Source organism: Acanthochromis polyacanthus, chromosome 17 (assembly GCF_021347895.1).
Source record: "Acanthochromis polyacanthus isolate Apoly-LR-REF ecotype Palm Island chromosome 17, KAUST_Apoly_ChrSc, whole genome shotgun sequence".
Classification (NCBI taxonomy): Eukaryota; Metazoa; Chordata; class Actinopteri; family Pomacentridae; genus Acanthochromis; species Acanthochromis polyacanthus.
In genome coordinates this window covers 23,909,909-23,926,600 of record NC_067129.1, presented here as the reverse complement: position 1 = coordinate 23,926,600, position 16,692 = coordinate 23,909,909, and the positions used below count along the sequence as shown (strand labels likewise).

General features: G+C 38.6%; 2 protein-coding genes across 3 annotated transcripts; one reads left to right on the top strand and one right to left on the bottom strand.

Moving 5' to 3' along the window:
• Positions 1 to 18: 18 nt before the first annotated feature.
• shpk (sedoheptulokinase) lies at positions 19 to 12,673 on the bottom strand. Its single transcript, XM_022207106.2, has 7 exons — positions 12,469 to 12,673; positions 12,185 to 12,326; positions 7,145 to 7,319; positions 6,902 to 7,054; positions 6,542 to 6,717; positions 5,801 to 6,001; positions 19 to 3,631 (listed from the first exon to the last, which is right to left on the bottom strand). The coding sequence occupies exons 1-7, from the start codon at positions 12,604 to 12,606 to the stop codon at positions 3,237 to 3,239; spliced, it is 1,380 nt and encodes a 459-aa protein (XP_022062798.1). The 5' UTR covers positions 12,607 to 12,673; the 3' UTR covers positions 19 to 3,236.
• Positions 12,674 to 13,715: 1,042 nt separating this feature from the next.
• LOC110960047 (ER membrane protein complex subunit 6) lies at positions 13,716 to 16,603 on the top strand. Of its 2 annotated transcripts, none has more exons than XM_022207111.2 (2): positions 13,716 to 13,927; positions 15,920 to 16,603. In XM_022207111.2, exon 2 carries the CDS (start codon positions 15,951 to 15,953, stop codon positions 16,281 to 16,283), a length of 333 nt encoding a protein of 110 aa, XP_022062803.1. In that variant the 5' UTR covers positions 13,716 to 13,927; positions 15,920 to 15,950; the 3' UTR covers positions 16,284 to 16,603. The 2 variants fall into 2 exon arrangements, with proteins under 2 accessions (XP_022062803.1, XP_051793718.1); XM_051937758.1 differs by having other exon boundaries at positions 15,917 to 16,603.
• The last annotated feature ends 89 nt before the right edge of the window (positions 16,604 to 16,692 follow it).

Here is a 16,692-nt window from a genome sequence, read left to right as displayed (position 1 = left end):
TATACAATCTGAGAGCAATTTGAATCATAAATACTGATTTATTTGACAACATCCCTTCATGTGAAAACTACTGACCCACAGACCTTCATGTTGCTCCAGTTCAATGGATCACTGGATATGATAAGATCAGTATTTCCTTGTAAAAATCAACGTTTACACACATTATTATGACAAATTATGAAGACATCAACTGTATTAACCGGCCCACCCGGATGCTTCAGAACAAAATTGTTTTCTCTCTGATGACTTTTAGTGTCTTTATTTGCTACTTAATTATAAAATTAATGTAATAATATGAAACAAATGACATAAGCCGAGTCCATTTATCCACCATTTGACAAGCAATAATTCCACAGAAAGCAAATAAAGAGCAGTGGTGGGGTAAAATTCAGAAAAACTTCAAATCTAAGCATCAGCTTGGATGAAGCGAGTAAAGACAGCAAATGAAGCATTTTCAATCAAACACGACTGTGCAGCTTTTGAACAAGCAATCTGTCAGTGCATGGGTAAAATGGAAGGAAAGGTGGTGCTGTGTGTTGGTCAAAACCAGATAAATGTGCTGGAGCCTGCATCTCACAGCATTTGCAGGTTAGCCAGATATCCTGGGTTTCTGGTATCATGATGCTGGGTCACTTTAAGATCACCATGGCAACCTGAGCTTCACAGTAAACAGTCTGATGGAGAAGTCAGTCATGACTACACAGAAGTAGTGTGTTTACAATCAAACTATACAGAGCAGCAGAGACATTTTTACAGATCAGTACAATCATTTCACTTTTCATGACAAATCACAGTATGAATATTAAAAGTCTGCGGTATTAAAGCCACAGGTTTCCTATCAGTGTATTTAGGTTTGAGCCGCTGTATAGTTTTTAACCCTTTCTGAAGAGCTGCAGCTCTTTTTGGAGTCTTAGGGGAAACAACCCCTTATCATTAATCAGCTGAGTAAAGTATAAAAGCAACATTTTGTCCAGGTACACCAATTATTTTCTTATTCTTTTCTTTTTTGGACCATCAGTACTTCTCTTGTCTGCTTGGGTCGTAAAAACACTAACAGCAGATAACAGTATAAAACAAAAGTGAGTACACCCAGTGTGAAATACAACTTAAACGTCAGCTGCTTCTAAAATGCATTCCTGCTCAACAATGCATCATTTCTAAGGTGAACAGTAGACCATTTCCTCTAACTGAACAATCAAAAACAAATAAACCAGAGAGACTATATTAAAAATACAGAGTAGAAACATCATGCAACGCAACGGAATACACTTATGATTACTGACAGATAAGTTACAAAACCTGTGATCACTTGAAACTAAACTTAGTAGACCTGTGATTTCCAGTTAGCCTAACGGCATGAACATGGGTATAAAATGAGCTGTGAACATCAGAACTTTCTCAGTGTTGAACCTGTAAGCTGTGTCAACCTGCATGTCCACATCATGGCTCCACGTGGAAAAGAACTACCAGAAAAACTTTAAAATCTGATTCTGAAATTTAACAAAGACAGAAAAAGATACAGGAAGATCAGTCACCAAGTAATAAACAGCTTAGGCAGCAATCAGGAGGTAAACAATGAGCCACAGTACTACTAATCAGAGCTGCAGTGGTTGTCCTCCTAAAATGACACACACAGGACATGACTTGCTTTTAGTGCGCTAGAGAATCTAGATCTGAAAGACAGACAGGCTCTGTGCTTCAGAGTTGGCACAGGAGTTATCAGTGAAAATCAGAGTTTCTGTGACAGCTCAGTCAATCAACCTCTATGGGCAGTGTCCACTGATTGCTCTTCAGCACAAAAATGCAAGCTAAAAACCTGAAAAGCATCTAATGCATTTTGAGAGCATATTCTTCGTTCAGATGACTCCAACCTAAAATTTCAATCGGCTCAGAAGTTTTCCAGTTTCTTTGGAGTGTACCTGGTCTGGACCACAGTGAATGAATCGTCCCAATAGTGAAGCACAAAGGTGGGACTGTGATGATGATGACTTTGGCTGCACTGAGTTCTTGCTAAACGTGGAGCCTGTATTCTTAATACAGTCAGTATAAACTTTTATTTATTTAAAAAAAATTCACAGAAGAACAAATACCCAACTGTTTAACTTAGAAATAATCTGATTACTGTCAGGCAGTATCACTTTAAATTATTGGACATTTCAGTCGTATTGCACAGTAAGTGGCTGTTTTTATCTGCTCTCATGTTATTGGGTCATGGTTCTGATGATGAAAGAACTCTGCCTCTTTTATGCTCAGAGCTGGACTGAAAAACAAGAGTTAAGGCTGAGAGCCAGCTACATGATGCCAGCTATCCAAGCTCACAGAAATTAGGCTAAATGGAGCACAAAGCAAATTAAACTTCCTTCCGTAATACAAACCAGAGCAATGAATCCATCAGACACAAAAAGCTCACTCACACCCTGATGACTCCAGAAATCTATGGGTGCATCTCCTTCTGATCAGAGTTAAACAGTAAACATTTCCCCAGAGAGAACCAAAAAGGAACCTGAGGAACCGTGAACCAGAAAATAATAAAACCATGAATGTTTCTGACTGAATGTTAATATTTTAGTAGTTGCAAGTTGTTCACAAACCAAACACAGTGATTTTACTAAGCTGTGATTTCTACCACTCTGTGATTTTATGTCATTCCTTTTAGAAACCTGCAGGGAATGAGGGAATAAACTAATTTCATCTTCTATCCGTGCAGCATCAAACAGCTGTAGAGCTCCAGTAAAGTAGAGCGAGGGGCTTTTAAAGGCTTTTATAGCATATTTGTTGTTGCACTCAGCATTGTTCTGACTGTTTCTGATGAATTCTAAGTATCTTTGGAACATGCCAGATCTAGGAAAAGACTCTAACACGTTGATTCTGAAGACTGGAAATATTTTACGCTGTAACACTTCACTGTAAAATACACTACCGAACCCGGATGGCACAGACAGAAATGCTCAGTAATAGCTGTTCAGTCACAGTGAAATGTTTAAGGGGGATTTGTTGCACTCAGCAGCTAATTTGAGTCAGTATGTAAATCACTTAGCAGCTTCAATCTTTTTGGTCCTGGAATTTTAAATCCATTTGATCCCTGTCTTGGCAAACAATAGTAGCATTTTAGTTTGCCTGATTGTTGTTTTATTTTTTTAAACAAAGCAATATCATTCAATAAAGGCATTAAAAAGTGTGCAAGTTTTTGAAGTAATCATGTAAACAGAGATTGCTCTGTGGATTAGGACCCTCAATCAAAGTCGGTCACAGAGCACCATGGCAACGCCAACAGCCGAGTCAGCGTTCTGTCCGTACACCAACTCCTGAGGAAACGCCTTCTCCACTTCCTGTCGGAGCACCTCATTACGAGCCAGAGCGCTCCCACTGCCCACGATCCTGCGGACCCCCGCCTGCTGGAGACGTTCTGCAGGCATCATGGAGGTGATGTTGCTCACGATTCCACGGCACAGCGCCCGGATCACATGACCCAGAGACAGATTGGAGGCTGAGATGTTGGTCACCTGACCCAGGCACAGAGGGTTGTGCCTCTCTCCCAGGATTGTGGGATTCACCGTCAGGTCGCTGGTTTCCTGGTTCAGAGCGCAATTTATCAGCTTTTCATAAAAGCAGGAGTCAGTCGGCTCTACACCTGTGAGGGTGAGAGAAAATTCACATGTGATGGTGTGGCACCAGTTCACTGTGATCTCTGTCTGTGGTCTGTACAGTAGCATATTTAGTAAACACCACAGTGGCCTAGATCAGAGAGGACTTATTATACTTTTAGGAGTTTTCACTGTTAAATATCAGCTTTTTGTGCATGTAAACGGTCTGCAGACTTACAAACTCCACAACAAAGGGAGTTACTCTCTCACTGTGTGCTTCATGTGAAGTCCAGGCTTTTCTTCAGTTATTTCTCTCCATTACCATGTTAAATATTTGCATTACAACTGTCTGCGGCTAGTTTGGCCCTCAAAAAAAAAAAAGAATGAACAGCGTCTTAACAGTGCGCCATTATTTCCAGCAAGACACACTTTTGCTTTAGTCTGAACTCAAAGATTTAACAAAATCAACACTGCCTTGCTTTCATCAGTCAGTTAGAGCAGACAGCAATCTATGCTCGGCCAGCAGGTAATCGGTGATTAAATCCCTAAAAACACATCTTTGGGGATCAAAGTTAGATATTTAAAAGTCTTTTCTATGAAAATAATCCCTTCCTGCCTTCAGTCTCTCTATCACCCCCCCACACACACACACACACACACATGCACACACACACACACACACACACTGCAGCTCAAGCACACCAGCTCATCTACAACTCTGTTCAAACACTGTGAGACCACTCTGAGTTCAACAATTACAAGTTGTAATACTACAGTAATTCAGCCACATGTTCAGAAACTGATTCTGGAGAAGAATACTGATACAGAAAATCCCACCCTGCAAGCTGACAGTATTGGTTCCAAAGATTTGTTAGGTATGAAACCATAGAGTTCCGTGTTTTTGAGATTTTCACTGTGTTGAATGCTTATTTCACTCATGGAAACATGTTAGGGAAGTAAAAAATGTGATTTTCACCAAAGGACAATTAAAACCCTTTAAGCTTCAGTGTCCCGCCGGCGGTACACCTACTAATTTGCATAGGAATTTCAAGAATGTCCGACGGCCGCAAACGCGCTTATACAAACACTATACACCGATGGAAAGCTTAGATTCTCATGAATCTGCCGGTATAAACCACTTTCAGATGCGATTACCACAGCGGGTGAGAAAAACACATTTGTCCGACAAAAACAAATATTCATCCATCCGTTCTCTATACACGGCTTCAACGCACACAGCGCGACTCACATTTCCGGGTTCATTATTATACACAAAAAAAAAGATTCCACAAAAAACGGCCATAATCCAACCTTTTACATCCAGATGACACAAGCCAGGAAACTATTTTGTCCAAAACATGTCCTGAAGTCGGTATAAAATCCCCGAATCGGTCATTTTCAAGGAAAAGCACCTCGCGATGCCCGTCCAATATTCCCCGTATTTTTCGTAATTTTTTTTTATTTAAAAATAGAATATTAGCGATTTTTTGTACTGAAAACGACTGGAATTGACTGAAGCTTAAAGGGAAGATTTCTGACAAAAACAAATAAACATCAAGATGGTGACTACGGTAAAAATCGTGAAACAGCTCATTAAGATATTAAGTTTAGTCTAGACACACAGAGCTTTCCCACAGATCTATACAATAAGAGGGGCCAAAAAAGGAGAAATGGAGCTGGTGAGAAGTTGCTGTGTGAGCAGCTTAATGTAAGTGACTGGGAAGTTCTAAATCAACCTCATCAATGAGGCTGTTTTCATAAGAACATTCAGTTATATGTGTCGATGAAACTTGCAGTGGAGTTTCTGTCTCCCACAGAGACTGTGGACTTGTGTTCATGACATATGCCTCTCTGCTGATCGCTTTCTTTTCAGACTGTAAGCCTTTCTCTGAACACCAAGTCTTTTTTTATCTGGAGCATCAAACATTTTTCTTGCATGACTTTTCTGCCATTGACACTCCTAGCTGCAGTAGTCTACATTGTCTCCATCGCTGCAGTTGCTTCCCTTTATGAGCCCTCGAAAACCAGTCATTTCTGGCTGATGTCTCACACATCATTACTGACACACCAGCACAGAAATGTCACCACAGAAAGCAGATTTAGAACTCCAAAATACAGAGAGACTTACCTGGGGCACTGATAGGCTTAATCATCACTGTGTGAACAGATGCTCATTTAAAAATCCTGCTTCAGAGATAATACATTAAAGAACTTACCAAGCTCTCTCATCCAGGCAGTCAGCATCTCCACAAAAGTGGCCAATACATTTCCTCCATTGAGTGATGCTGCTACAGCTAAGTACAAGGAGTCAAAGTAGGGGAAGTAGGCGATGGAGGAGGAGGGCTCAGGAGAATCTGGAGGTTTGAAGTCAGCTGGCATAGTGAAGGTCACCTGAGCTGAAGTGCTAATGTTAAGAACTAAAGAAAAAGGAGAAGGATGCAATGTTTTAGCTCAGGAGCAGAGTACAATTACAACAGAAAGGTTAGTTTTCTGTGTGTGCTAACAATAAAGACAGGCTGAACATGTACACTACAAAACAAAAGTTTGGACAAACCTTCTCAATCAATGGTTTGTATTTAATTATTTTATACATTGTAGATTAATAGTGAAGACATCAAACTATAAAAGAATACCTATGGAACTATGTTGTAAACAAAAAAGTGCTAATATTCAGTGATAATCTACAATGTAGAAAATAATACAAACAAATATAAAGCAATGAATGAGAAGATGTGTGCAAACTTTTGAATGGCAGTGTATATTTACTGCTGTATATTCTATGACTGCAACGTTTCCATTAACACTCTGATAAACTGCTGTAATGTTATTAAGCCTTGAGGGAGTTGGCTAGCATTAGTCCTGAATGCAGTATGTCATAGTGGAGCCTTAATGGATCCCTGCATTTAACCAGAAAAGACTTAAAGAGCATGGTGCATTTAGTGGACTTAATGCTTCACCTGCATCTGTCCGTGCACTCATGCAGGAGTAGACAGAGCACTGGAAGTCCCCCAGGGCGGCGCCTACTGGTGTACCAGCAGGGATACCATGCCAGGACGAGCACGTCTGTCCCGCCAAGCTGCCCGACGACACACACCGAGGAAGCAGGTGCAAAGGAAAGCTGGCACCCTTCAGACTGCAGCATGCACACACACGTTGGTTAGTATAAAAGCAGCTAGGTGTTTGTTTGTTACACACAACCGTTCTGACATCAGCTGGAAATGATGGACGAAGTGCTTGCACAAACATCCGCCATGCATTTAGTCCTTCAAGTACCAAATTAAATGTTATTAAAACGTGAAGTTGGGCACTTTACATACATGTTTTCATTCCACCGATTGGATGAAGTGTTGAAGAAGCCCCAGCTGGCTGCGTTCTGAGGCGTCATCACACATCCATCCAAACCGCACAGCATGGACACCACATAGTCCTGGATGGTCCCGGCAGCAGTGAAGCCCTCAAGGAACTCGGGTCTGCACAGGAAGCAGAACTTGATGTTGTATCACACAAGCAAGAGGTGCAGCAGACTCCACATGAGGCTTGTACAAAGTGCGTGGGCTCACCTGTGTTTCATGTACCAGAAGATTGTTGCACAGCCAAACCCTGTGGCCACGCTTTGATGCGAGTCTGGTTTTGGCAAAGAGGACAAGAAGTCGCTGCTGCAGCGTCCATCTTGCCAGGTGATCAGCTGACTGGTGTTTCTGGCCGTGAAAAAGTCTCTGCTGGACCAATCGCAACCTGCAAAGGACAAAAGACACTAAACTAGACTAGACTGACTAGACTGTCACTTCAGCACTGCAAAAACTCAAAATGTTACCAAGTCTATTGGTCTTATTTTTAGTCAAAATGTCTCATCCCATTTGATTTAAGATAAATTCACTTAATAAATGACATTTCAACAAGATGGAGGGACTTGTTTTAAGACAATGCATCTTAAATATCTTGTTGAGTCAAACAATCTTGAAATTATTTTGTTTTGAGTTGTATTTCACAAGAAAACTTACAATAAGTTTAACCCTCATGTTGTCCTGCGGGTCAAATTGACCCGGTTTAAAGTTTTAAAATGTGGAAAAAAATATACATTTTCACTGTGAAAACTTCCACATTTTCAGTTTTTTTGGGGGGAAATTTTTGAACATGTTTTGGTGGAAAAAAAGAAATGTTAAAAAAAAAAGGTTCAAAACATAGACTTTTTTCCCCGAATGTTCTTAAAGAAAATATTAGAAGTTTTACTGATAAATAAGTAATCATGTTAGATATTTTTAGGATTTTTTAAAAAGATTTTTGTTCACTATTTGAAAAATATTTACAATTTTGAGATTTTTTAAAATTTTTTCTATTTTCTGTTTCTTGCCAAATTTGGGATTTTTTTAAAAAATAAAACTTTTAAGGAATTTTCTTACTGAGGATTTTGAAAATTTTTATACATTTGAGGAATTTTTATGCTGATTTTTTTTAAACTTTTTTTTCAAACAAGGGAACAATATTTTTTTGGTGCCGTAAATGAGGACAACAGGAGGGTTAAGACACCTAAGCTTGACAATCCTGGTAAAATATAGCTTATAATAAGTGTTCTCAGTTAATTTTAAGGTCTCAATATTCTAAATATCATCTCTTATTTCAAGAAATCTTACCAAGACATTTTTCACTTGTTCTATTGGCAGATTTTTTTCACTTAGTTCAAGGTAAAAGTTCCTTGAAATAAGGTTTTTTTTCCTTGTTTTGAGAGGGACATATTTTCCAGTGAGCACAAACTGAGATGCATCTGAATTCAAGGTTTTGCCTAGATGTAAATATGTCAGTACCAAAAAATAACCATGGCTGCAAAACTGTTTTGAAAAACTTTTCTAGTTCAACCAGCAGAGGTCATCAGGGCAGCTGCTGTATCCCTGTGTGTGTTACTACTGAATGTTTTTCTGAAGTCTATGGTCTGTTTAAGCATCATGTGAACTGCTGTCCAACAGAATCTTTGGTGACTGACCTCTAATTACAGAAAGAGTTTCATATTCATACTGGACCAGCATTTGCATTTTTGCACATTAACTAAATTATGTCTATTGTATTATGACTTTATTACTTTAATGTGCTCAGCTTTACTAGAACAAAGAACCGTGTATGAGATACAACACCTAAAACACATTTTATGGACCTTGCAGGGGGTCAGAAGTAAATGGACACTTGGCTACTAAATATTTCTTCATGTGATGTTTTAATGTTAGTTCCTGTACAAAACAGCTCATATGTGGCTCAGACAGGCAGAGTAGTTCATTAGACTGATGTGAAGCTGTCTGTCAGTATGAGGAGTGAATAGGCAACCATTTAAGTGAAAAAGATAATAAAAGGCTCAAAGATGTTTCTCAGATCAAAGGTAGCTAATGTGTCAGAATCAACAGGGCATGTAAACACCGGAAAACTAGAAACGTGCACATGACCTGATAGACTGAAGAGCACAAGTCTCTCAAATGAGAAGAAAATCATTTGCATGTTGAAGGAAACCCTCTTTATGAAGGCACGACAAGTCAAGAATCAACTTCAGGATGTACACAACCAGTCAAAAGTTTGGAAAAACCTTTTCATTCAATGCTTTTGATTTATTTGTACTATTTATATTAACACTGAAGATTAACACTTTTTTGTTTATAACATTATTCCATATTTATTCTTTTATAGCTTTGATATCTTCAGTATTAATCTACAATTTATAAATAAAAAGAAAACACTAAATAAGAAGGTGTGTCCACATTTTAGACTGGCAGTGTACTCATCCTTATGTGGATATCAATTATATTTATATTTATTGTGTGTAGTCGTGTTGACATGTCAGAATTACTGTGATTGCTGCCTGTCTGCAGTCTGCTCCCCGTGCTGCATGACTGGATTCACAGGTAATAATCAACATTGGAAGGCTTTGAGACAATATGGGCATTATATTATATAGTGAAATAATGATACAAATTAAAACTGAACTCCAATAGCATGCAGTTATATATTTTAGACCAACTGCAAATTTAAACTTGTAGTTCATTTTCTTTGACTAATAGTTTGTTTCTGACTGGAAATGGCATAAACAAATGACAAAAAAATAGTAAGGCATTGTGTTAGAGAAGCTAATGATAAATTGAACTAATTTGACTTTTTTAGAAACACATTTGGGTCATTCCATATCATTTCAACCAGTTTGAAATGATATGCCACAAGAAGCAACCAGTCTGACCCTCTCAGAAGTTTTAACATACATTTAGTACATTATATATGATGGGAAAATCCAAAATTTGAATGCTTTATTGTCATTAGTTTCAAAGTTATGGCCATTTGAAGTAGATAGGGGGTACCCTAAAATTGCGGCCAAAATTAAGACTTGAAATTTTCGACCATTTTCAGACTTCTATAACTTCTGAACAACGAAAGATCGAGATCTGAAATTTTCAGAATCATTTCACAGTGACCTATAGTCCTCAGAAATGTGAAAATATTTACTTTATATTTATAATTGCATGTTACAAGTAGCCGTTTAGAAGTTCACGATAGATAAAATCGCAACTTTGCCATTCTCTGTAACATGCAATTGTAAAGTAAATATTTTACAGAGGGTACAGGGTACAGAGGAAAATTTCAGCAACCATCACTCCTGTGTTCTAATGCTACATTGTGTTAGCTAATGGTGTTGAAAGGCTAATTGATGATTAAAAACCCTTGTGCAATTATGCTAGCACATGAATAAAAGTGTGAGGTTTCATGGGAAACATGAAATTGCTCGGGTGACCACAAACTTTTGAACGGTAGTGCATCCATCCATCCATTCTCTATACACTGCTTATCCTCACTAGGGTCGTGGGGGTGGGGGGCTGGAGCCTATCCCAACTGACTCGGGTGAAGGCAGGGGACACCCTGGACAGGTCGCCAGTCTGTCACAGGGCTACATATACAGACAAACAATCACACTCACATTCACACCTACGGACAATTTAGAATCATCAATTAACCTCAGCATATTTTTGGACTGTGGGAGGAAGCCGGAGTACTCGGAGAAAACCTACACATGCACAGGGAGAACGTGCAAACTCCATGCAGAAAGATCCCACTTGAACGGTAGTGTAGATCTAAATTATTAACAGAATACAATGTTGGAACAGAGAAACAGAGTGATGCAAGGAAGCCTTTGATCTCAAAGAGCTGGAGATTATTAAACAGAGGAGCTGAACAAAATCCCAGTGGAGACATGAAGAAAGACTGTTATCAAATATGAGAAGTGTGTGATTGATGTGGTGACAAATAAAGGCTTTGCCATGGACTACTAAGACTAGAAAGAGTATGAGGAATTCTGAACAGGGACATTTTTAGTGAAAGTGTCAAAACAAAGACAAAAAAAACCCATTCTAATAAGAATTATTTTTCATTAACAGCTCTACACACTGTCTTACTGTTTTTGTTTATATACTGTTTTTATATATTTATTTATGGTTCATTCCAGAATTGGAGGACATTTGGGCTCCAAATTTTTTGAAAAATAAGCTTTCTCTTTTACAATTATCTGCCACATATTCATCCATAATAGTTAATAAACTATCAAAGGCTTGTTTGGCTGAGCGTACACATCAATGGCACCATTTTTATTCCACATTTTATTTGTTGTTTGCTAACCCTACTCTAATCACAGTAACAGGGTTGCTAATTCATGCTAATGTTAGCATTTTCTCAGGAGTAGAAGCTAGATATTTAGCTAGCTGTTACTGCTGACCAAGAGGACAACCTGACTGATGGAAAACAGTAAAGAAAATAGTATGAAGAATTTGTCTTTTCCTGATAAGATGCATAACAGGGTTGCATGAGGTAGAGTGAGACATTCAATCAAGGCTGATAATGTCATAAAAATATGAAAAATAGAAGAGAGGACAGCTCTGCTCTATCCATTCTTTAGGAAAACTGTCTGATATTAATTCCAGCGTATTGTGTGATTCACTGTTTTCTTCTTCCTATAGCTAAAAGGTTATGCTAACAGGGCTGTGGGTTACACATTCTGTGCATTATAATAATTATTTAAAATAATATGTTGATTGAAAAGGGACATCAATGTAAAAAACCACCCCAAAAAAGGAGACGTAAATTTCATTTTGTGGATGGAACAAGAGAAAAACGGCATTTTAGAGCAAACTCCAGACTTATTTGGTATTTTAAAAAATATTTTCAAGCATTCTTTTCTCCTGATTTTTTATTTTTTTAATTTGGTCTCAGGACAAGTAAATTAAACTGCATGTTTGAGTATTTAGCACAAGGATTATTTGAAATTTGATGGGAGGGGGCGTAAAATGTCCTCCATTTCTGGAATGACCTTTATCACTTTCAGCCAGAAGAAACCTGCACTTATCTGTTTGGAAACAGATCAAGTTTCAGCTTAACAACAGGTTGTTCCATTTTCCATGCATCCTGAAAACAGAACAAAAGATTAAAAAACCTTTTTAAGTCACTTTAAGTGGCTCTAGGGGCTTTAATATGGAAACTAAGAACCACAGTCTGTCCAGGGCAGCAGAGATGGTGTAATTACTGGTTACACAGTAAACCGCTCTGTTATGAAACGTCCCAGCGTGCATGGAGGCTCATCTCACCGCTCTTTGCTTTCCAGAACACAACTCCGTGCATCTGTCCGGTCAGTCCGATGCTGCTGACCCGCTGCAATTTGTCCGCAGGCAGGGCATCAAGGCACCGATTCACCGAGTCTATGATCCGCCCGGTGTCCTGCTCTTTGGCCTACACACACACACACACACACACACACAGAGAGAGAGAGAGAGAGAGAGAGAGCGAGAGAGAGAGAGAGAGAGAGAGACACTGGTGTTGAGTTTACAGGTCTGCAGAGTACGGTAATAAAGTGTCACCTGAACACTCCCACCTTCACTCCGCTGCTGTCGCTCAGGTCAGAGTCTGTCGGTAAACTGTGAGTCGCAGCAACAGATCTGGAGTCACTTTCTACTAAAACCGCCTTTACAGAGGTGGTGCCCACATCTAAACCAAGTATAAAGCTAGACATGACTGCTGCTCACTGTGTTTCCTCGAGCAGCAGCTCCACATCATCCCAAGTCAAAGTCTGCACCGCTGATGAGTTCACGCTGTAGTAGAAAATGGGAAATATTATATTCTGTTTGACATAATTACTCCAAATCCACCGCTGCATAATAATAGTATTATTATTAATAATAATAATAATAATAATAATAATAATAATAATAATGTTAAGAAGAAGAAGAAGAAGAAGAAGAAAAATAATAAGAATAATAAAAATAAGAAGAATAAAGAAGAAAAAGAATTAATCAGCCTTTACATTAAGGAATGAAAATATACTCCCAACTTTGAACAATTTCTTCTAATGCCACTTCAAAACTAGAATACCTTTCTCATTATTACTAAATAGTAAATAGTAAATAATAAAAATAATTTGTTTCTTTCCCATTGTGGAGAAACAATATGTTCTCAGAGTTGAACTCTTGCTCTTCTCGTTTTGCTGTTTATTAGTTTAAATTGTTGATCAGATCCAGATTAAGGGAGGAAAAGCTAGAAGCAACTGGACCAACGTTATCAAGAATAAATGCTGTTAAGCCATAGACTGTACATGTATATTGGATCTGTTTGTGTTGTATATTTTATCTATTGTGTATGTGTTTAATATACAGTCTATGTCTGACCTGCGCTACAAAGTAGATACAAGGGTCATTTATAAGTGAGCAGATTATATGACAAATATGTGTGTGCATTTTTACATCTTATTGAAGTTAAAGCTTAAAATAAACAAAGAAATTGACCTTAAGTATGTTTATTAAAAAACAAATGTTAGAACAAAGTAATTGCAACAGTAAAGTAACTTTTATTTTTACATTAATTGTATTGATTTTGTTGTTGTTCTTTTCAAGTTTTTTTCAAACCAAGAAAATTAACGCCACTAAATCAAGACTGAAAAATATATATATATATTTTTTTCAGTAAACCCGATTTTCATTCATGTTGCAGAGCAAAGCCTCCAGATGATGGCACTCGCCCACCAACAGAAGTGACCACGTTTGAAGTTCCTCTCCTTAATATAACTATAATTTCCTTCTTTTCAATGTTCCTGAACGCACCACATCCGTCGGCTGCCGTTTGATGACTCTTATGTTCCCACAATGCACCGCGAAGGAGCATGGCTGTCTGTGGGGCTTGGAGTGTCATCTAAATGAGAATGAATGCGCTTTTTCTGGCTCATAGCAGTTGACATTCATTCAAAACTATCTAATATCCGAGTTTATGAAGTTTCTCCTGCAGACTGCGTTATTTTATTCGCGTTGTTAGGAGCCGACGAGTCGTGACGTTTCTCTCCGGTGAGTCTGTCAGCGGGGACCGTCAGCTAAAGCAGCTAACGGTGCTAACATGTTAGCATCAGCAGTGACAGGAATATTAAAATAGAGCAGCTTAGCTTTCCGTGGTGGGCCGGTACTGTGCGTAGTCTCATAACGGCGTTCAACTAAGCACAGTCACATATGTCTTCTTGGCGTTTTATGAACCTGATTGTAACATCTGAGCAAAGCTTTAAATCTACTAATTACCTTCATTTTGAGCAGCAGCTAAGCTAACAGAACAGTGCGCATTGAGAACTATCAGTCATATCAGAGGAATCTAATGTATGAACCTCTTTTGCTTTTGTATTTTTTTTCCTCTGTTCACATCATTCGAAAATTTTAGGTCAACCTCAGACATTCATACATCTGCAAACCCTCTAGAGTTACTTAATATCTATAGCTGTCTATCTGATAAATATAGAAATATAGATTTAGATATATTTCAATCTAGTAGCCCTGGTTGGGCTGTGTCATTAAAGCTGGTATATTTATGTATTCGTAGGATCATTCTACCAAAAGTTCCAAAATAGCCTTTCACCATGTTGTAGTTCAAGTGGTCTGAGAGGAAAATAGACTAATGCACCTGCTTTCAGACTTTAGAAAATCTACAGGAGATTTGATAGGTGAGATTCAGAAAACTTTATTTGTCCTCAGGGGTCAATTAAAACAATCTTGTCAATCACAGGTTTTTACATTTTATTTCATATCCAGAACAGGTTTGATGCTGTTAATGATGAAGTGTAAACTAAGTTACAAATCAAGGCCAGAGTCTATGACTTGACCGTGTTCAAACGTCTAAAAAGTTTCTTTAAAGATCTTCAAAAAAATCATCAAGAGAAGTCAGCATTCGGAGGACAGCAGAATTTATTTATCGACAAACGTCCAGGAGTAATTCTTGGCAGTGATAACACCCCAAGGAGAACTGAAGATTTGTCAAAATTGAGTGACAGTTTTGACACCATTATACTTTTCTAAATGTATTGGTCAGATCATGACATCAGGTTATCATATTTCACTCCTAGATCACTTTACAGAAGACGTGCGCATTAAGTTATTATTAGGTCAGCTTTTACAGAGAAAATGCCCAGACATGTTCAGACTTTTGGCTCCACGTCTTACTCTTATTATTTTGTAATAGATTTCATGTATATAATTCCAATATATGTTAAAAGTTATAATACCTTAAATTTACACTGTTATGTTTTGAGTACATGCGTTTTACTCCTGGTCTTTAGCCTAATAGCATTTGCCATAATTGTATCATCTCTTATTTTTAGCACATTGTACCTAAAAAATATTACACTACATTAATCCTAACAAAATCCTTGATGAGAGTAAGGTGTAGTGGTAGAACAGTGTTCAAAGCACGATTGAAGCCACAAGTGAATAGTTTTCCACTGCAGGAACTTGTGGGCTGTTGTAGGTCAGCCCAGACCTTTGTGAGCATTCTGACCAAATGAACCGCCCCTGTAGAACCTCTTTCAAGGCCATTTCGAGGGGGAGAAAAGTATCTGCACAAGGGTAGGGACATCTGACTGGCCCTGATAAACTGTTGTCTATCTCAACACTGACTGATTACACTTGGAGAGAATAACAAGCAGCATTTATTCTTCCATCTTGATGTCCTTGATCAGTCGTCGTCTTCTCTTGAACATTGTCATCCAAAACAGAACATTCACGAAATAGGAAAGCACCCATTGTCCTATTTACTACATGCTTATAGAACTGGATTTTTCTCCATGCGATTTTTGTCTTTGCGAGCTCAGAGTTGAGGTCACAGTCAAAGCAGCAGTGGAGGAAGGCTGAAAGGGCAGGCTACAAAAGTGTTCCTATGAATGTTTGCGGCACCTCACATCTTCCTGCACATTTATTTAGCAGCTAGACTTGCATAAAAGTACAGAAAAATGTACTCCACTTCAGCAGCTTTCCCTCATCTGTGTGGTAAATATGCCTGAATCTCTTCTGTTGCAGCAGCACCTTCTTGTGGCAGCTGACCAGAGCCAACATGGCAGGAGTTGCAGCCAAGCGAGAGGGACCACAGTTCATCAGTGAAGTGGCTGTCAGGGGGAACTCAGCCGTGCTGGAGTACTGCCGCACCTCTGTATCCGCTCTGTCTGGAGCAACAGCTGGCATCCTCGGCCTGACGGGACTATATGGCTTCATTTTTTACTTCCTCTCTGCATTTCTTCTCTCACTGCTGCTCATCCTCAAGGCCGGCCGGCGGTGGAACAAATGCTTTAAGTCACGGCGGCAGCTCTTCACCGGAGGCCTTGTTGGAGGTCTTTTCACTTACGTCCTGTTCTGGACTTTCTTGTACGGGATGGTGCATGTGTATTAAAATGATGTACACTAAATAACCCTGAAATATTTCTGTCTAATGCTACGTAAGCCATTAAGAGCGTCTGTCCTGCTGTTTGTAGATAGGCTATTAGTTACAGACTTTTGATTTTTCCATTGTGAACTGTTGATATATTGAATGATGTGTTAATAATTACTATATTGATAATTAACTATTGACCCTTTCTTTCTGCTCCACATTTCACTTTAACTCCTTTAACCTGTAACTCCAACTCTGTGGTATCGTGAATACTGGGACAAGAGCCACAGTTATTACAATGTAGATTAACAGATAACATGATAATAAATGATTCTCTACAAGTTGTTTGCAGACATTATTGATCCGTTTGTCACTTGTTGGCATCATGAAACCAACATGACAAATACATGTGTTTCCAACAAGAAAAAAC